Below are 17,604 nucleotides of genomic sequence, written 5' to 3'. Positions count from 1 at the left end.
ATCCTGCGCGTGGCTATCGATACCACTTTGATTGGTTGCCCGGACAAATATACACCTACTTGCGTATATTGTCAGTTAAGATTACCCATTCAGATAGCAATTGATTCCTGCGTGGAGGTCACGATGTCGACGCAACAGCAGCAGTTAGACTATATAGAGCGCCACCTGGTGTACGACATCTTCAAGAACTTTGGTCCGAGTGCTTCGCTGGAATCGCACAGCGTTGAGTGCTCCAATGGACTGGACGGCTTCATGTCCGCCTTGTACACCGTTACGCTGGACGTGGTCATCGCCGAGCGCAAGCGGACGGAGGTCGTCCTGGTCAAATTCATGAAGGGAACGGAAGAGTTCCGGGAGAGCAGCAACTCGTACATCCAGTTTTCCAACGAGATCTTCGCCTACGCCGAGATCCTGCCCGCCTATGAGAATGTGCTTCGGACGAGTCACCTGGAAAGCGAAGTGGTAAAGAACTGGGTTCCCTGTTGCTACTTCGCCAGGTTTGGCCACGTTGAAGGTGCGCATCCCACAAAGACTTTATCCATGACTACATCGAATGTTTACTTTTCTGCAGGTTTAGGGAATGGTAGGGAATCGGTGCTGGCCCTAAAGCATCTCAAGGGCGATGGCTACCAATTGGGGCCAAGGCTAACCCTTCGACGGGATCAGCTGGAGGCCATGGTAGGACTAGTGGGTCCGTTCCATGCTCTGGGCTACGCCACGAAAATCCTCCAGCCGAACGTTCATGCTCGTTTGCGCGCCGGAGTGGTGGACATGCCCTTCGTGTCCAGCTCAGGAAAGGGCATCTTTGATGTCCTCTATCGCGTGGCTTTCGATCGGTTCTACGAGTTCTACGACCGGCAAAAGGAGCAGCTCCTCCAGGGGGCAGACCCCGGATTCGGGGCCGCCATCGAGCGACTGCGGGAGAAGTACTTCAAGCAGCCAACTCTCCTGCTGGAGAGAATCCGCACCAGCTCCTTTGCCGAAGATCAACCGGACAGCCACTTTGCCACCTTTCTGCACGGCGACTACAACAGGAACAACGTGCTGTTCCACTACGGCGCTGAAGATAAGGTGGACGCTATCAAAGCCATCGATTTCCAGGAGCTGCGCTTCAGCACTACGGCCATTGACCTGAGCTTCTTTATGTACATGAACACGCCATCCGAAGGAAGGAAGGAGATCTACGCCGACTTGTTGCGCAAGTACCATCGAAGCATGATCGAAATGTTGGAACTGGTTCTGCGCCGAAACCGGAACGAGTTGACCGACGATCGGGTGGACCAGTTGCTACAGGAATACAGCTTCGAACGCTTCAATGCCCACTTCAAACGATATGCCTTCTACGGACCAATGGTATGCATGCACTTCCTTCCCTGGCTGCTCGGCACCGAGAAGGATTGCGCCGAGTTGTCCCGCCTCTTCGAGACGGATATGCACGGCCCCGCCTTCCACCAGTTGTCCTTGGACATCGCTGGCGATGAGGCGAACCAGGAGATCTTCAAGACCGTTCGTCACGCCTATGAGCATGGCTACATGGACGAGATTTAGATTCCCTTGCACAATTCCATACTTAAAGCATTTACAATTTAAATTTAAACCTAATTTGAGACTGTATTTACGAACTATTTACAATTTGAACTTCGCAACTAATGCTAAATGAACGCGACAAGGTGGAGGAAGTGTAATCGAGGTAAACAACAATGCTTAAATGCCCCTATATTCAAGCGGAATAAAATCATACACTTTAAGAAGAGTCTCAGGCGTTCTCATAACGCTGCTTCATCATCTTTTTGATGTAGGATTTGTAGTCGTTCCCAGGCGCCATATGGCCAGTGTTGTTGCCCAGCCCCACGTTGTTAGAACGACCATCAGCCTGTGGATACACATTGACATTGAATTATCCATATTTTGCCATTCGTCGCCCTCGTCGACTCCTACCTCTATGATCTCGGTGCGTCCCTGGTTCTTTTTGCCCAGTCCCTGGCCCTCCGACCAGCCCATCTTCTGCATCAGGCGGCTGCCCACGTTGGTCGAACTGATGGGCATGGCTGCAGTGGCGCCAAAAGAATCCTTCTGGCGCGACTGCAAAGTCTTTATCTCTTGCTCGAAACGCTCCCGGCTCCTATTTGGTGGAGGAGGATCGCTCTCACCGTACTTCAGCCTGCGTTCCTTGGCACGATCACGATAGCTAAGTACGGGTAAGTAAATTAGTGAGTTTATCTCCATTCTAGCAGCATATTCCCACTTACGATAGACCCTCATCCGTGCCAGCCTCAACTGCGGGATTCCGTTTAAGCTTGTCCAGATTCTCCTTGTGTAGATTCGACATTTTCAAATGCTTCTGCAAGATGTCCAGCGATTGGAAGGCACGCATGCAGAGCAGGCAAGTAAGTTTTTGGAAGTCCACGTAGTCAGATTCATCGCTAATGGCTCGTTTAGTCCCAACGCTAGCTTCAAGTGCTTTCTGATTGGCACTATTATCATCTTCCGAGTCAGAAGGTCCTCCATAAGCACCAACCAATTTGCTTATCGCTGGAGGTCCTGCCTCCGGTACATAGTCGTTGAGCTTGCCAAGCTCCTTCTTCTCAAGGATTGAGAATCCCACATCAGCATATGCCCCTTGGGAAGCACGGGAGGTGGTGGCCGCCTCAGTATCCGACAGGATAGGCTGCGGCGTTGCCACTGCTGTGTAGTCCTTTTTTTGGTTTAGCTGCTTGGCCCACTTCTCCATGTCCTTGACGATCTTCTTGGCCACCTTCACCTTGTCGGGCTTCCCCCCAGCTTCCTCCTTTTCTTTTTCCTTCTCCTTTGCCTTTTTGGCCTCCTCCTCCTTTTTCTCGGCATCGGCTAATACTTCCTTGAGGGCTGCCTGAGTGGAAGCGGGTGTGGCCAGCACATAGGTGCTCCGCTTCTGATCCCAGTACAAATACGCGCCCGTCTCGTTGTTGTAGTAGTACTGCGAGTGGGCATCATAGTAGAGTCCTGTAACGTGGTCGTAGTAGTAGCCGGAGGTCTCGTCGTACTGGTACTTGGACACATCGGGAGTATCTAACCATTGAGCATGAAATATTCGACATTACAGGAGCGCATAGATAGAATAGTGTGCGCTCACTTACCGTATTTCTTGCCATCATTCCCCTTGGGAGCACTTTCACCCCTGGCAAGGAAGGCGACCTTCGCCTCTGTCACCGAAACCGTGGTCTCCATCTGGCTGACCTTCCGTTGCTTGCGCTGGATGGCCGAGAGAGCAACGGCAGCGCCGGAGTTGGCCTCCGTCACTTGACGATCTCTGCAGTTCTTGCTTATTTCAGTCGTGTAATAATCCGTATAGTACTGGACGTAGTTAGCATGCTCCAACGGATTCGAGGCATACACGGATGCACTGTACTCCGCAAGACGAGGCACATCCGCCAAAGTGTAGGCCGCCGTAATGGCCGACGGAGACATCGCTGTTTCACCTGCTCTAAAAAAGTTGCCTTCGGCTGGCATCATTTGACGGTTTTCGGAGTCAATGCAGTAGGTGACGATAACTGAAGGGCATGGATTAAAGTTTTGTTTTTTAATTATGAAATAATTAAGAAGTAATAATTTACCTGTTTTGTCGTCCAGAGTGAGTGGCGGATCCAACGCCGTCAGCCCGTTGAACACGTTCATAGAATCAATGAGTGTGTCAAAATTGAGGTAGCAAATGCCCCGAGATGCATTGGTTAGGGCGTCGCGACTGACCAGCACCTTGCTGACTGTTTTGGCCAGTTCGGGCAGGCGCTGCTGAAGGGCAGTTAGCACGCCCTCCTCGTTTGTCAGCGCGTCCAAGCCGCGAAGCATGATCTCTGCATGGGGAAAGCGTGGCAGGTTAGTGGGGTATTTAGCTGATTAGCTAGGAAACGGCATTGAAAGATATTGCTCATGGTGGATATACTTTTTGTGAGGATTTGGCTGATCTCGTCGACGCCCTCGCCGGCTCCGTAAAGAGCATTCTCGCTCTCCGCCCGCGACGCATTGCACATGTAGCATTGGAAGCGGCGCTTAAAGTTGCTGGCACCACACTGAAGGATGGCGAAAAAAGCTAATTATTGTTGCCAATCTGTATCTTAACGGAGCATACCTTAATGCAAGTCCAGTCTGAGATGCGAGTGTGACTATACTGCATGGTGACACGATGATCGCCCAGTTGGAGGACTCCCTGAACGGAAAAATAGAAGAGGTAAAATTGGAATTAGTAACTGAAACTGCTGATCAGGCAAATCGTTCACAGACTACACAGTCACCAAGATTGCATCTGTGTTTTTCGACATCACGCAGATGCTGGTTGCTTCCTTTACGTAAGATTCGATTCCGCCTTTGAGTTCAGTTCCCTGATCTAAGACAGAAAAATGGAAGGGACAGGCAGCCCACCAGCAGAATTGAACTCAAGGCACACATTTTTCAACAGTTGATGCCAAGCTATCGGATCTTGCCGTCATTTCTATTTTGGCGGATACGAGAAGATTCAAGATTCTTGTGGTTTTTAGGGATACCTGGGTTAACTCCATCCAACGAGTCGCCTCCTCAACGGTTTTAAACTCGACAAATGCAAAACAGCGTGAGGCACCTAAATTTTAGATAGAAGTAGATACGAAAATGTTTGGTCAAAAAATGTTGGTTGTATCATTAGCATTGTGTCATTTTTGGGGATTGTGTTTTTGTTTCGGTTTGTAGTTTTCTATATGTTTTTGCTGATGTCGAAGCCAAGTATAATTGAAATTGCTATAAGTCCTACATCGAACATGTTGCTGGGCACGCAATACTCACGCTTTCTCTACAATTTCACTTTAAATCGAATGTAACACACGGAAATGTAACCCACCTGTTTGTTGCTTCCTCATCACGCGAATGGATGTGGGCTCCAGGTCGACCTTGATCAGCTCGCCCATGATCTGTGGAGGATTACTTGGTTAATTTTACATTCGTTCTGCTTATCGCTTAAACATTACGTCTGCTTCCGTGACGTGCTTCTTCAGACCGAAGAGGATTATGTTGTTCAAGGGCTCAACGCTGCTGCCACTGTTGTAGGCACCTCTCTGCCTGAATTCGCTGGCCATGTCGCTGTCCTCGTCCGAGGAACACCGTCTATCTCGATCGCGCTCCTTCTCGCGATCTCTGTAACTGCTGCTGGAGTTACTATTTCCATTATTATTGAACTGCCGCTGGTCATTGCTGCGGCTGAAAGGAAAGCGATTCTTTAAGGTCATACAATGAGCACTTTGTCGAATAAATTTTCGTTCGGTTCGTTTGAAACCATCGTTTGCATACTATCCACTGTAATTAAAGGCATCCAGCATGAATATTTCATAAGATGATTTGTATGCATTTATGCGAACAAAGGGAAGTGTACATTACTGAATGGGTTGATTTCTAATTATTTTGACTTTTATTACAAGTGATTAGCAAATGAAAGGTCTTTTAAACTAGTGAAAGAGGAGTCCTCCTTCTTATGGAAGCCTTGTGAATGGAAACATAGAACTTAGCTTAATCTTAATCTCAGTGATAACACTGAGCACGATATGGGTAATATGCAATATGTATCATTTCTTACCTGCTGCGCTCCGATCCCCGATCGAAGTCATCATGGTTGCGCTCTCTCGAAACGCGATCGTAGTTTTTCCAGCGGTGATCGCGGTCCTTATCCATATCCTGGCCACTCTTGTCGTAGTTGCTATCGTGATCCCTGCGACCCTGGCTATCAGCATGCCGACGATCGTATTTGTCCTCGCCGTGGCGCTGGTCAAGGTTCTGTCTCGAGTTGTAGTTTCCCTGATCCTCGTAATCCTCGTTGATCAGGTCGCGGTACAGATCGCGATCCGGACTGCGGTCGTTTCTATAGTGTGAGGACCGCTCCCGACTGCGCGAACGGGAGTTGCGACGTCTGTACTCATTGCGGTCCCGACTTCGTTCCCTGAAATAATCGCAATTGGTAGTAATCCACTAAGAGGCTCCAGGTGGACAAAGGACTACCTACCTGGATCGGGATCGGGAGCGACTGTAGCGTCTGTAGCCCGATTCGCTGCCGTTTCCGTTGCCGCCCGAGAAGCTGTGACCATATCGAGAATCCATATCTAATGCGAATCGATTGTAATTAAATGCAGTGTTTGTGATTTGGCCTTTTGCCATTAGATGAACCGTCTATGTGCGCACATCTTACTTGGTTACCACGACTGTAACAGGATTGGAAGCTGGTTAAACTTGTTCCCGAACTGGAAGTCTCTTTGCATTCAGGCAGAAACAATCAGTTATCCGGCCAAAAAAAAAAACCCGAATAGAAAAATTCTCGGTCTTCTTTTTTGCCGTTCACCCGAAGTATCTGACTGCCAGTTATCGATAACTGACCGATAGCTCCAGGGCTACCAAGTGCCAGCTAACAGTTGTTTCCCAACACCAAGCAAATTTAAACTTTACACCGTTACATTTTATTTTGTACATTCGAAAAAGGATTTAAATTCGCTTAATCAGAAACTATTAACTAAACGGTCACACTTGCTCGTGGACTTAAAAAAACGCCAATCTGTTAGGAAAACAATGCTCAAGAAGCTTCATATATAATATGGAAATAATTTTTGCTTCGGTTGAAAAGCTGAATTAAACGGCGACTTTAGTTGAAATGAAACATGTGAAACGGCTAAAAACCAATTTCTCAAGCATTCTCGTAGCGCTGCTTCATCATCTTCTTTATATAGGATTTGTAGTCGTTGCCCGGTATCATCTGTCCCGATTTGTTGCCCAAGCCCACGTAATTGGAGCGTCCGTCCGCCTGAGGGAACCCAAAATGCTTAATTTTCTTAATTCATTTTATAGCTTGCCGTCAGCTCAGTTACCTCTATGATCTGGGTGCGTCCCTGGTTCTTCCTGCCCAGTCCCTGTCCCTCCGACCAACCCATCTTTTGGAGCAGTCGACTGCCCACGTTGCTCGAACTGATGGGCATGGCTGGAGTAGCGCTAGTAGACTGCTTTTGCCGCGACTGCAGTGTCTTGATCTCCTGCTCGAATCGCTCCCTGCTCCTATTTGGTGGGGGAGGATCGCTCTCGCCGTACTTCAGCCTGCGCTCCTTGGCACGATCACGATAGCTGGGAAAGAATATGAATTCAATGATAATATACTCCACCACACATCGCGATTTCACTTACGCTAGTGCCTCTTCGATGCTACTGCTAGTGTTTTGATTGAGCTTGGCCAGGTTCTCCTTGTGCAGAGTGGACATCTTCAAGTGCTTCTGGAGTATTTCCAACGATTGGAAGGCACGCTTGCAGAGCAGGCATGTCAGTTTATGGAAGTCCACGTAATCGGACTCTTCAGCACCTCCTCCGCCGCTTACAACCGCTGAACTCTGTGTGTTTTGCGAACTCGCAGCATTGTCCTCTTCAGAGTCCGATGTTCCGCCATAGGCATTGACAAGCTTGTTCATTGGACCCACAGTCGGGTTTGGCGCATAGTCGTTTAACTTGCCCCTCTCCTTCTTCTCGAGAATGGAGAATCCCACATCAGCATATCCCCCTTGATTGCCACGCGAAGTGGTGGCTACCTCGTTCGCCAATATTGGTTGTGGCGTGGCCACAGCTGTGTAGTCCTTTTTCTGGTTTAGCTGCTTGGCCCACTTCTCCATGTCCTTGACGATCTTCTTCGCCACCTTAACCTTGTCGTGCTTGTTTCCACCCTCCTTCTCCTTCGCCTTTTTGGACTCCTCCTCCCCCTTTTGCTCGGCGTCGGCCAGGACTTCCTGCAGAGCTGCCTGAGTGGAGGCGGGCGTGGCCAGCACATAGGTGCTCCTGCGCTGATCCCAGTAAAGATACGCGCCCGTCTCGTTGTTATAGTAGTACTGCGAGTGGGCATTGTAGTAGAGACCCGTGGTACTGTCGTAATAGTAGCCGGATGTCTCATCATACTGGTACTGCGTCACATCGGGAGTGGCTGCAACATAATGAAACATAATAAAATGCTAGCATACTCAAGTGAGTGGCGACATACGGTATATCTTTCCATCGTTGCCCTTGGGCGCACTGGCCACCTGAGCAGCCAATGTGGCCTTCACTTGCGCCGCTGCCTGTGCGGCAGCTGTGGCCGCCGCTGTGATCGTGGTCTCGATACTGCTCATCTTCTTCTGCTTGCGCTGGATGGCCGAGAGGGCAACCGCTGCTCCGGAATTGGCTTCCGTCAAATGGGAATCCCTGTTATTTTTGTTTATATCTGCCGTGTAGTACTCCGTATAGTACTGGACATAATAAGCGTGCTCTGCGGGATTCGAAGCGTACAGGGAGGCACTATATTCAGCGAGTCGTGGCACATCGGCCAGAGTATAGTTTCCACCCAATCCTGAGGGCGAAACTGCTGAAATGTTCCCGCTATTGACAGTTGAATCTTTAACTGCCAATTCTTTAGGGTTCTTGGGCAATGCTTGCTGCTCCTCCAAGTCGATGCAATAGGTAATGGCCACTGGATGAAATATTGGTTATTATTTAAGTTATAAAAAGCACCTAAGGCCACATACCAACTCTGTCGTCCAAGGTAAGTGGAGGATCCAGCGCTGTCAAGGCATTGTGCACATTCATCGAGTCGACAAGAGTGTCGAAGTGAAGGTAACAAATTCCACGCGATGCCTGCGTCAAGGAATCCCGACTAATTAGCACCTTGCTCACGGTCTTGCTCAGATCCTTTAGGTGAAGTTGGAGGGCAGTGAGCACAGCCTCTTCGTTGGTCAGGGCGTCCAGGTTGCGTAGCATGATCTCTGCGTGGATTGGGGAAGTGGTAGAGAAATCGTGGCGGTCAGTGGTCTGTTGGACTTCATTGCGATCGAAGCTACAAAACGAGATGGCAAGAGAGTCTATGTGGTTTGTATACTTTTGGTGAGGATGGTGCTGACTTCGTCCACGCCCTCGCTACCGGAGGAGAAGGTGGTTTCGCTGTCTTCCCGGGATGTTTTGCACACAAAGCAATAGAATCTAAACTTGAAGTTGCAGACGCCACACTGGAACAAGCGAAACACATTACTCGCCATTAAGAATATGATCATCTCAGTGCACCTACCTTGTTGCAGTTCCAGTCCTGAATTCGCTTGTGGCTGTACCGCATGCTCACCCGCTCGTCGTTTAACTTCAGAACGCCCTGGTGCGCCAGACATGGAAATAGGAGAAGGAAAGGTTGCGGATTAGTAACCGATCGCTAGGATGCCTTCATTCACACTCTACACAGTCACCGGATTGCATCTGTGTTTCGTAACGCGAAGTTTTAGCCGCTGGCAATCTCCTCGAGTGGCTTTCTTGGGCAATTCTAATGAAGCAATACTATACTCGTGCTTAGTTTCCTTGCAACTACATATAAGTACTTTTAGTTGGACAAAGCAAGCTAAACAGTGAGGAATTCCTTATTATCATTGCCTGCGAACAACCTTGGCTGCTGATGATGATCAAAGTTTCAAGGGGATCTGGTCGATTGCGCTGATACCTGTGTAATATCCATCCATTGCTTTGCCTCCTCAACGGTGTTAAACTCGACAAACGCTATACCGCGTGATGAATCTAAATTTTCGGATAGAAGCAGATACAAAATGTTTTCGTCAAAAAATGTTGAATGTTTCGATAGGTTTGTAACATTTTTGTGGACTATTGTATTCTTTTCGATTCATGTGGCCGGTTAAATTCGATTGGTACTTGTACACTTCGCCTCCATTAGCGCGAAGCCGCTCCAACTTTTTGGACCTACTTACGTCTGACGCTGAAAGAACAAAGTCAGTGATTTCGTAACCCACCTGTTCCCTGCTTCCGGATAATGCGAATGCACGCTGGCTCCATGTTCACCTTTATCAGCTCGCTCATAATCTAAAAAAAAAGTTAGTTCATGAGTAATTAAAGGAGTTGCATTTGCCACTCTTCTGCTTGGCTTACATCTGCTCTGGTCATTTCCTTGGTAAGACCGAAGATTATAATAATATTGAGGGCTTCAGTGGTGGATCGGTATTTGTTCCTGCGCATGTGGCCTTCATCGCTGTCGTAATCTGAGGAGCCCCTTCTCTCACGATCCCGATCTCGATCTCGATCACGTTCACGGTCTTGCTCCCTATCCCGATCTCGATCTCGATCGCGATTATGGTTGCTGCCACCGCCGTTGTACATGCGGTGATCTCGGTGGCGCCTGCACGGTCCGATTTATTATTTAGCCTGAAGTGTATGTATACTTTATACTCACGTGTTTCGCTCGTTGCTTCTGCTTCTGTCGTCGTGATTGTTGTTTCTGTTCCAGGGTCTGCTGTGTTCCCTGCTCCGACTTCTGTTGTGATACCAGTCCCTGTCCGTGGAGCTACGATCACGTGAGTCCAAGTCGCGGGAGCGCTGTTCGTACTCGTAGTCGTTTAGCTCCCGATCGCTCTCGCCATCTCGGTCCCGATGCCGACGGTCGAAGCTATCATGTCGCCGGAACTGACGATTCTCAAAGTTGCTCCTGGAGTTGTAGTTGCGCTCATCCTGATCCCTGTAGTCGTCGTTGATCAGGCTGTGGTAAAGGTCGGGGTCCCCGTTACCAGCTCCTCCTCGACCACCGCGATGCTGATCGTTTCTGAACACGGGCGACCGATCCCGATCCCGACTTCGAGAGCGAGAGTTCCGGTGCCTGATTCCTCCATGGCTGCGGTTGCGCTCACTGAAAAGGGTACACAGTACTAATAAACACGATCGCATTACGCTGGTAGGGTAGAATTACCGGGAACGCGACCTGGATCGACTGTATCGAGACCCCGGCCTGGATCTATAGTAGTCGCTGCCCCGTCCACCCTCGTTTTCACTTCCACCAGAAAAACTGCGCCGACTACTCGAGTCCATTGCCGACTTGCTTTGGCATAGACGCTGGGCAGGCACCAGTGGCAATAGAGCTTCGATGCGGAATCCTTCACGATCTGTTTGGTAACTTAGCCTTAATATTTTTATCCCGGTTCCTTATGGAGGACCACCGTATCTTTTTTCTCAAGAATACTCGATGTGCCATTCGCAGCGAAACGCCGATAATTCTCTAAAGCTAGAGATGGCCCTTTTATATTTATGTATTTTGCAACGAAAGATGGCTATATATTTTTAAGCATTAAAAACTCTAGGTTCTAGACCATAACATAATTATAAAGTTTTTTTTAACGAAAACTACTCTTTTCTTAAAAAACAAACATTACATTAGCTATCAGCAATAACAGTGCTCTTGTCTGACTGCTCACCAACCATCCTTAGGAGCAGTGTTGAGCAGCGTCCGAGTGCCGCTACTTGCCATTCCGTGCAGCGTGTCGTGGGGAAAAACCAATTAGTTTTTTTTTGATCGTCCTAAACTTGGAAGTCCCACGAATTCAATCACTAGCTGACGGCCTTATCGCTGGTAGATATTGCGAGATCGAGCAGTGCATTGTAAAACGGCCACGATGAAGAAGGTTCTATTGACCAAAGCCCAGCACATCCAACCAGTCGTCGCTAGTAGTTCGGATGTTTTGGTGATCAAACCAGTCGGTTCCCTGCGAGTGATATCCATCTCAGCGCCACATAGTGCCTCTACCTACATCCAGCGCAAGTCCTTCCAGCCCGTCTACGAGGACATCTTCAAATTACTCATGAAAATCCCAGACAAAGCCCTTACCCAAAGGGTGATCGACGCGATAAACGAGAGCAATAATAACGATAAGGTCGCTATCTCCAATCACGGTAAACAATGTTCGTGCGGAGTCCAAAAAGTCGATTCATCTACACAAACGGATTGGGACACCGAGGAAACGCATATGCCTGGCATTACAAATAATTCATGCGAAGCCAAAGGGAATAGGCATAGCCACATGACCAGTTCAAGTTCCGAACCTATAAAACCGCCAGTAGATCCGACCAAAGTTCCTAAAAAGCGCGGTAGAAAGCGAAACACCTGCGTGCCACAGGTGGTCAAGCGATCAGCGGCTGAGATGGCGCTTAAGGAGCGCGAGGAGAAGCAACTGACGCCCGTGATCACTAAACGGAAGAAAAGGGATGTCACCGTAAGTACAAGTATTATTATGATGTAGTAGTTCCTCCTGGAAAGTACTAAGTTCATAAATCTCGAATGGAAATATATATACGATTTTATTATAAATATCTTTCTTACAGCAAGCGCAAAACTTCGAATCATATCAGATCACGAATAAAACCCCTGTACGCCGAAACTCTACCTTGTCGGATATATCGTTCAACTCCGATGAGTTGACCCGGGTGGAAAACTTTATAAGCGGAAACACCGAGGACCGCATTATACGCATCATGGCCAACGAATTCAGAAAGTCGCACATAATGTCCGAAGAAGGATTGCTGTAAGTATTCATTTAGCCGAATAAGACCATCATCATCGTAATGATATCATCTTTTCACATGGCACTTCAGACCCATTCACGAGGAAATACTGCACGGCGATGTTTACGGCGTTAAGCGTCAGATATTTGTGTGCTGCCACGCGAAAATGGACATCAACGAACTACTCACCAGGGACGGCGAGGACTGCCTGGAACTTGCGCTGACGAACGACACGGACACCGAGATTGTATCGCTCATCCTGGACGCTCGCATGATGACCGACCACCTCTACGAGAACTCAAACACAGCTCTTCATCTGGCGGTGATAAACCATATAAATATAGAGTCCATTAGGCTGCTGTTGCGCAGAATCGATTTGAACAGTCTTCTGCTAACCAACGATGATGGTTATACAGTTTTGCACCTGGCAGTGCGCAATAACCAGTTCCTTGTTGTCGAGGCAATCCTTGATAGTATAGACGAGCGCGAGCTGGGGGAAACGGTGTACAGGAGAACCCTGGAGGCAGCGAATCCGAATGAGTGGGACGAGAAGGGCTTCGCCAAGTACTACGATCGTGCCTGCGAACGGCTGGAGCTGAACAAGACGTTGCTAAAGAACCGTGCACATAAGCGGGATGTCATCAATGCATCCGAGGCGAGGGGCGGAAACCCACCGCTTTTCTACGCCGTGGAAGGGGAGCAGGGTAGGTTGCTGTCTATTAGTATATTAGTAGTTGAAGAAGTCCGATTAAGCTTTAAAGTTTCCTATTTGTACAGAACACTTGTGCTACTTCCTGCTTGCGCACTTGGCCGATCCCGACGAGGAGAACTTAAGCGGGCATTCCCCGAAATCGTATCACTACGAATACGCTCGCACGTTGCGCATCAACCTGAAAGTGGCGCGCGTCATGGAGAAAGTAATTAGCATACTGAATACTTGACATAAAGTGTGCATTCTGTAAATATATTTAGCCCCAACTGAGTTCAAAGTCGGTTTGCTTGAGTTTTTCCGGGTTAATGGGTTGCAAGGAAGGGGGTAATCCCTTTCGCAGATGAGTTTTCCAGGGCCATCTCTTGCATTTGTTGGTTTTCTTTCGGGATTTTCTCTTCTTTCTAGCGAGAACTGAAAGTTTTCAAGAAGAAGTTATTTTTCGTTTTAAATCTGCGTTTTATCACGCACCCAACTTCTCCAGTTCCCGTAGATTATCGCCACTATAGTGGGTAAACTTGCAATATGTTTCAAACTTGCAGTAACTGCCAAAGTATCGCTTGCAAGGAGTTTTCTGCCGCTCTTCAGTCAAAATCTTTTTGGGATCTACAAATATTGAAAATTCAGCTTTTTCGGGAATATCGTGCAACAAAAGCTTTACCCTCGTAACGCTTCAAATAGTTGCTCTTTGCAATTGCGTGTGCAATACCACCATTGTGCAATTTCCTCACATTCAGATCGTTTTTCAGAAAGCAACAGCAGTAGTCGCAATAATAACTTTTGCCACCCATTTAAATGTAAACAAAATAATACAATACTTTTAAGCGTAGAGATGGCAAATGTTATCAAGCCGTTCTCGATAGTTTTCCGGAGCATCGATAACTTTACCAACACTACCACCTTCATGAACCTTTTTGATATCGAACATTTTGAAAACAAATTATTATCGTACAATAATTGTCTGTATTCGACCTATTTAAAAATTAGATATACAATTTTTAAGGACATTACATATTCCGAATACCCAGAATTTTTTTATTTTTAAATTTATAAATTTGGCCGTTAGAATATTCAGAAACTATCGTCTATTGACCTCAAACCCATCGGATCGGTCCACCACTATCTGAGTGTGCGATTTTTTCGCACCGAATGGCAAAATCGCTGACAGCCGGCAAACAAAGTAACATTTCTTGACCGCAGCTGCTTGAACGGGATAACAGGAAGATCAGGACACCAAGCATGGAGCCATCGTTGGACAACTACAAGCTGAGCTGCGAGCTCCTGGGCCACAGCATGGATGTGCGGGCGGTAGCGGTGGGACCTCCAACTCCGGAAGGTCGCCAGACCATTCTGTCCGGTTCGCGGGACAAGAGCACCAAAGTCTGGAAGCCCCATGGGTGAGATTTGGCTGGGTCTGGTCGCTATGAATTACATACATACTAAACTGCCTTCGATCCTCATAGGAACGAGTACTTGGAAAGCCTTACTTTGCAGGACCACAAGAACTTCATCTCGTACATCTGCTTCCTGGAGTCGGAGCGGTGGATCTGCACGGCCAGCAACGACGCCACCATCTGCATCTACAAGCAGGACGGCTTTGTGCCCCTGTTGACCCTCAAGGGTCACGAGTCCACGGTGTGTGCTCTCTCGGCAGGATTGGAGCCACGAAGCCTCATCAGCGGCAGCTGGGACAAGACCGCTCGGGTGTGGACCATCAGCGAGGCGGGTGATGTGTCCTTCGTTGCTTTAGAGGGACACGAGGCGGCGGTTTGGGCGGTGGCCACCTTGAAGGAGCAGCGGAAGTATGTGACTGGTGGTGCGGACAGGAACATCTACTACTGGAACGCGAAAGGCGAGAAGCTGCGCCTGCTTAAGGGTCACACGGATTGCGTGAGGGGTGTCATGGGACTGGATGCGAACACACTGCTCTCCTGCGGAAATGACGCTGTTCTCCGCTTCTGGAACGAGGATGGTGAGTGCGTGCGCGAGATGAACGGACACAGCAACTACATCTACTCCATGGCTCGCAATGAGGCTCTGGGCGACCAAGTGGTGGTCTCCTGCGGCGAGGACAGCACGTTGCGCATGTGGAATGTGATCACCGGCGATGAGCTGGGAGCACCCATCATCCATCCCGGCATTTCAGTGTGGTCCGTAACGTGCCTACAGAACGGGGACATTGTCACCGGCTGTAGCGATGGTGTGGTGAGGGTATTCAGCCACGTTCCTGCTCGCCAAGCAAGTGAAGCAGTCCTTAAAGCCTTCGACTTAGTAGTGGCAACTAGAAAGTCTCAGATTAATGAGGAGATTGGTGGCGTCAAGAAAACTGAGTATGCTACAAGTGGATCTGTCTTATAGAACTAAACATATGGTTATCCTTCTTCAGCCTTCCAGGTCCGGAGGCTCTTCTGTCCAATGGAACGCGCGAGGGTCAAACGAAGATGGTGCGCCATGCCGATGGTTCCGTGAAGTGCTACACCTGGACGCTGGGTAACTGGAACTTGGTAGGCGATGTAACTGGCGCAACTGGAGGAACCCAGTCGAACTCCGGCAAGAAACTGCACGAGGGCAAGGAGTACGACTTTGTGTTCAGCGTGGACATTTCCGACACGGAGCCACCTATCAAGTTGCCCTACAACCGCAGCGACGATCCGTGGCAGGCGGCCCAGACCTTCATCCATCGCCATAGCCTTCCACAGGCCTACCTCGACCAGGTGGCCAACTTTATTATAAAGAACTCGGAAGGCCCCGTGCTGATGGAGCAGGCGCCAACCGGCTATCAGGATCCATTTACTGGTGGCTCCCGCTATGTTCCTGGATCGAGCAACACCAATATGGGAAGCGGCGGCAATGTGGATCCCTTCACTGGAGCCTCGAGTTACTCCACAGCGAGTAGCAATGCTCAGTCGCAGGTGGATGTAAACTTTGTGCGGTCTGGCGACAAACACTTTCCCGTCAGCAACTACCGCATCTTCGACACCTGTGATGCCAAGAAGGTGCTAGAGAAAATGATGTGGGTTTAGATATTTTCTCAGCTAATCCCCAACTAATCCCTACATCTCTTTGGCAGAGAGTTCAATGGCAAACTAAGCCTACCTGATGGAAGAGTGGGAGAGGAGGTCTTGTTGGCCGTAATCAAACTCGCCGATCAATCGCCTGAGCTCGATCTGACCTCCCTGGAAGCTCTGGCCATCCTGCTGAAGTGGCCGGCGTCCATGCAGTTCCCCGTGCTGGACATCCTTCGCCTGGCCGTGCGAAATGAAGCCATCTTCAGTGTCCTGAACAACAGTCACAACTTCCTGGCGACCGTTATCCCTCAATTGAGCGGCTCGGCACCCAACCAGCTCATGGTGGTGCGCTGCCTGGCCAACATCATGAGCCACGCCGCCGGCCGGCAAAATGTGATGTCCCGTCTGGCGGAGATCATCGATCTCGTGGGAGCCATCAAGACGGGCAGTGCCAATCTGCAAATTGCCGTGGCCACCTTCTATTTGAACCTCACAATCTCCCAGACTCTGGACGTGGCGAAGTCGGAGGTGTGTCATGTGGTCACCTCCGGTATTGTGGAGCTGCTCAAGTGGGCCAAGGACTTGGAAGCGTGCTACCGTTCCATGCAGGCCATCGGCAACCTGACCACCACTTCGTGCGGCCAAGAGACCATTGCGCAGGTGGTGTCCGTGGACTATGTGATGGACAAGTTGAGGGAACTTACCATTACTCCGCAGGACAAGAACTTCAGCAAGGTGAATTCTGTGGGCCAGGCCCTGCTGGCTGTGTTCTAAGATCTCCGCCAAGCAACTTCTTATGATCATTCTAAATTATACATATATTGGAGAACTTTTTTTCTAAATACACACAAACGCTATTCTTTCTTGGAATGCTGATGACTCTCGCGCGACGACGACGTTGAGGGTTCGGGTGGATGGTGCCGGTTGTTAATCCGGTCCAGCAGCTCATGCTTCCAATGCTCCTCGGGCACTCCTCTGGCCCAATCCGGCACTGTGATGTTGGGTAACGTTATAGTGGACATCGCTTTGAGTATCTGGAGTGTCGGGATGAAAGTTGCTGGCATGTCTCGCAATTGTAAATCGGAATGTCTTACCTGTTCCGTTCGAGTTTTGTCAAGATCCATTTGGAGTTCCCTGGGTCTTGGTTCACTCCAGACTTGTCTCTCGATTTCCACGTCAGCGGGCTCAATGGCAGGCATGTTGGGGTCTCCGTGGGTGACTGGGGCAGTCATCAGGTCAACATCTTCGTCATTATCCGCGGACGGGGTCTCCTGCTCCCTGGACATCTCCTCGGGATCCGCTGCATCGTTCTCCTCATCCAAAGCGAGTGGTTGGTAGCCGTCGTATGCATCCGAATCATCGTCATCCTCGCTCTCCACCCCTCCCCGTGGATGGTCAACCGGTGGGGTTGGAAGTCCCTCTTGACCGGGATCTGAGGGCAATTCTGGACTTCCCATTATTATTTTTACGACTTTTATTGTTACTATATTATTTGGTCATCGATAACGATAACGCCAAGCGGCCAGTGCTGTGAAGTGCAGAGATGAAAAATACCGTTACGCTTTCATTAAAGCCCGA

At 49.1% G+C, this 17,604-nt stretch overlaps 7 protein-coding genes across 14 annotated transcripts; 3 read left to right on the top strand and 4 right to left on the bottom strand.

Moving 5' to 3' along the window:
* The first annotated feature begins 22 nt into the window (after window positions 1–22).
* Window positions 23–1,746, top strand: CG5126 (uncharacterized protein). Its single transcript, NM_134740.4, has 2 exons — window positions 23–514; window positions 572–1,746. Exons 1-2 carry the CDS (start codon window positions 124–126, stop codon window positions 1,546–1,548), a joined length of 1,368 nt encoding a protein of 455 aa, NP_608584.1. The 5' UTR covers window positions 23–123; the 3' UTR covers window positions 1,549–1,746.
* CG4896 (uncharacterized protein) lies at window positions 1,589–6,353 on the bottom strand. Of its 5 annotated transcripts, none has more exons than NM_164409.4 (13): window positions 6,175–6,353; window positions 5,999–6,095; window positions 5,576–5,935; window positions 4,974–5,196; window positions 4,847–4,916; window positions 4,518–4,591; window positions 4,106–4,183; window positions 3,920–4,046; window positions 3,594–3,830; window positions 3,117–3,530; window positions 2,250–3,048; window positions 1,939–2,188; window positions 1,589–1,873 (listed from the first exon to the last, which is right to left on the bottom strand). In NM_164409.4, the coding sequence occupies exons 2-13, from the start codon at window positions 6,091–6,093 to the stop codon at window positions 1,757–1,759; spliced, it is 2,844 nt and encodes a 947-aa protein (NP_722689.4). In that variant the 5' UTR covers window positions 6,094–6,095; window positions 6,175–6,353; the 3' UTR covers window positions 1,589–1,756. The 5 variants fall into 5 exon arrangements, with proteins under 5 accessions (NP_722689.4, NP_608583.5, NP_001259860.1 ...); NM_134739.6 differs by having other exon boundaries at window positions 4,974–5,202; window positions 6,182–6,353; NM_001272931.1 differs by lacking the exon at window positions 4,518–4,591 and having other exon boundaries at window positions 4,974–5,202; window positions 6,182–6,353.
* A 100-nt stretch (window positions 6,354–6,453) lies between these two features.
* CG4887 (uncharacterized protein) lies at window positions 6,454–11,034 on the bottom strand. 2 transcript variants are annotated; one of them, NM_001272930.1, is made up of 12 exons: window positions 10,724–11,034; window positions 10,214–10,663; window positions 9,913–10,159; window positions 9,777–9,846; window positions 9,473–9,546; window positions 9,056–9,133; window positions 8,870–8,996; window positions 8,520–8,756; window positions 8,000–8,464; window positions 7,162–7,942; window positions 6,852–7,101; window positions 6,454–6,787 (listed from the first exon to the last, which is right to left on the bottom strand). In NM_001272930.1, exons 1-12 carry the CDS (start codon window positions 10,840–10,842, stop codon window positions 6,671–6,673), a joined length of 3,015 nt encoding a protein of 1,004 aa, NP_001259859.1. In that variant the 5' UTR covers window positions 10,843–11,034; the 3' UTR covers window positions 6,454–6,670. The 2 variants fall into 2 exon arrangements, with proteins under 2 accessions (NP_001259859.1, NP_608582.2); NM_134738.4 differs by having other exon boundaries at window positions 6,547–6,787.
* Window positions 11,035–11,237: 203 nt separating this feature from the next.
* Window positions 11,238–13,290, top strand: Charon. The gene is made up of 4 exons (NM_134737.4): window positions 11,238–12,020; window positions 12,130–12,329; window positions 12,400–13,013; window positions 13,087–13,290. Exons 1-4 carry the CDS (start codon window positions 11,424–11,426, stop codon window positions 13,248–13,250), a joined length of 1,575 nt encoding a protein of 524 aa, NP_608581.2. The 5' UTR covers window positions 11,238–11,423; the 3' UTR covers window positions 13,251–13,290.
* On the bottom strand, window positions 13,254–13,862 carry CG31922 (uncharacterized protein). Its single transcript, NM_164408.2, has 3 exons — window positions 13,680–13,862; window positions 13,490–13,624; window positions 13,254–13,432 (listed from the first exon to the last, which is right to left on the bottom strand). Exons 1-3 carry the CDS (start codon window positions 13,807–13,809, stop codon window positions 13,278–13,280), a joined length of 420 nt encoding a protein of 139 aa, NP_722687.1. The 5' UTR covers window positions 13,810–13,862; the 3' UTR covers window positions 13,254–13,277.
* On the top strand, window positions 13,678–16,871 carry Plap (Phospholipase A2 activator protein). 3 transcript variants are annotated; one of them, NM_001298628.1, is made up of 5 exons: window positions 13,678–13,815; window positions 14,085–14,415; window positions 14,482–15,348; window positions 15,405–16,031; window positions 16,089–16,871. In NM_001298628.1, the coding sequence occupies exons 2-5, from the start codon at window positions 14,258–14,260 to the stop codon at window positions 16,798–16,800; spliced, it is 2,364 nt and encodes a 787-aa protein (NP_001285557.1). In that variant the 5' UTR covers window positions 13,678–13,815; window positions 14,085–14,257; the 3' UTR covers window positions 16,801–16,871. The 3 variants fall into 3 exon arrangements, with proteins under 3 accessions (NP_001285557.1, NP_524666.2, NP_001245829.1); NM_079927.3 differs by lacking the exon at window positions 13,678–13,815 and having other exon boundaries at window positions 13,964–14,415; NM_001258900.2 differs by lacking the exon at window positions 13,678–13,815 and having other exon boundaries at window positions 14,101–14,415.
* On the bottom strand, window positions 16,832–17,537 carry CG14341 (uncharacterized protein). Its single transcript, NM_134736.4, has 2 exons — window positions 17,121–17,537; window positions 16,832–17,060 (listed from the first exon to the last, which is right to left on the bottom strand). The coding sequence occupies exons 1-2, from the start codon at window positions 17,481–17,483 to the stop codon at window positions 16,881–16,883; spliced, it is 543 nt and encodes a 180-aa protein (NP_608580.2). The 5' UTR covers window positions 17,484–17,537; the 3' UTR covers window positions 16,832–16,880.
* Between the last annotated feature and the right edge of the window lie 67 nt (window positions 17,538–17,604).

Source organism: Drosophila melanogaster, chromosome 2L, assembly GCF_000001215.4.
Source record: "Drosophila melanogaster chromosome 2L".
Lineage (NCBI taxonomy): Eukaryota > Metazoa > Arthropoda > Insecta > Diptera > Drosophilidae > Drosophila > Drosophila melanogaster.
Note: the sequence above shows the minus strand (reverse complement) of the source record. Positions and strands in the feature narration are given on the sequence as shown.

What these genes read in the sequence shown, in the direction of transcription:
- CG14341 (NM_134736.4), bottom strand. Translation starts at nt 17,483, where the DNA reads ATGGGAAGTCCAGAATTGCCCTCAGATCCCGGTCAAGAGGGACTTCCA. An exon ending in ACAAAACTCGAACGGAACAG is followed by an intron (nt 17,061 to 17,120) that starts GTAAGACATTCC and finishes CCGACACTCCAG; the next exon opens with ATACTCAAAGCGATGTCCAC.
- Charon (NM_134737.4), top strand. Translation starts at nt 11,424, where the DNA reads ATGAAGAAGGTTCTATTGACCAAAGCCCAGCACATCCAACCAGTCGTC. An exon ending in GGAAGAAAAGGGATGTCACC is followed by an intron (nt 12,021 to 12,129) that starts GTAAGTACAAGT and finishes TCTTTCTTACAG; the next exon opens with CAAGCGCAAAACTTCGAATC. An exon ending in ATGTCCGAAGAAGGATTGCT is followed by an intron (nt 12,330 to 12,399) that starts GTAAGTATTCAT and finishes ATGGCACTTCAG; the next exon opens with ACCCATTCACGAGGAAATAC.
- CG4896 (NM_134739.6), bottom strand. Translation starts at nt 6,093, where the DNA reads ATGGATTCTCGATATGGTCACAGCTTCTCGGGCGGCAACGGAAACGGC. An exon ending in GATGAGGAAGCAACAAACAG is followed by an intron (nt 4,592 to 4,846) that starts GTGGGTTACATT and finishes TCTAAAATTTAG; the next exon opens with GTGCCTCACGCTGTTTTGCA. An exon ending in CAGACTGGACTTGCATTAAG is followed by an intron (nt 4,047 to 4,105) that starts GTATGCTCCGTT and finishes GCCATCCTTCAG; the next exon opens with TGTGGTGCCAGCAACTTTAA.
- CG5126 (NM_134740.4), top strand. Translation starts at nt 124, where the DNA reads ATGTCGACGCAACAGCAGCAGTTAGACTATATAGAGCGCCACCTGGTG. An exon ending in CAGGTTTGGCCACGTTGAAG is followed by an intron (nt 515 to 571) that starts GTGCGCATCCCA and finishes ACTTTTCTGCAG; the next exon opens with GTTTAGGGAATGGTAGGGAA.
- CG31922 (NM_164408.2), bottom strand. Translation starts at nt 13,809, where the DNA reads ATGGGTGGCAAAAGTTATTATTGCGACTACTGCTGTTGCTTTCTGAAA. An exon ending in CTATTTGAAGCGTTACGAGG is followed by an intron (nt 13,625 to 13,679) that starts GTAAAGCTTTTG and finishes CAATATTTGTAG; the next exon opens with ATCCCAAAAAGATTTTGACT. An exon ending in ACGGGAACTGGAGAAGTTGG is followed by an intron (nt 13,433 to 13,489) that starts GTGCGTGATAAA and finishes GAAAACTTTCAG; the next exon opens with TTCTCGCTAGAAAGAAGAGA.
- Plap (NM_001298628.1), top strand. Translation starts at nt 14,258, where the DNA reads ATGGAGCCATCGTTGGACAACTACAAGCTGAGCTGCGAGCTCCTGGGC. An exon ending in AAAGTCTGGAAGCCCCATGG is followed by an intron (nt 14,416 to 14,481) that starts GTGAGATTTGGC and finishes CGATCCTCATAG; the next exon opens with GAACGAGTACTTGGAAAGCC. An exon ending in AAGGTGCTAGAGAAAATGAT is followed by an intron (nt 16,032 to 16,088) that starts GTGGGTTTAGAT and finishes TCTCTTTGGCAG; the next exon opens with AGAGTTCAATGGCAAACTAA.
- CG4887 (NM_001272930.1), bottom strand. Translation starts at nt 10,842, where the DNA reads ATGGACTCGAGTAGTCGGCGCAGTTTTTCTGGTGGAAGTGAAAACGAG. An exon ending in TATCCGGAAGCAGGGAACAG is followed by an intron (nt 9,547 to 9,776) that starts GTGGGTTACGAA and finishes CCGAAAATTTAG; the next exon opens with ATTCATCACGCGGTATAGCG. An exon ending in CAGCACCATCCTCACCAAAA is followed by an intron (nt 8,757 to 8,869) that starts GTATACAAACCA and finishes CAATCCACGCAG; the next exon opens with AGATCATGCTACGCAACCTG.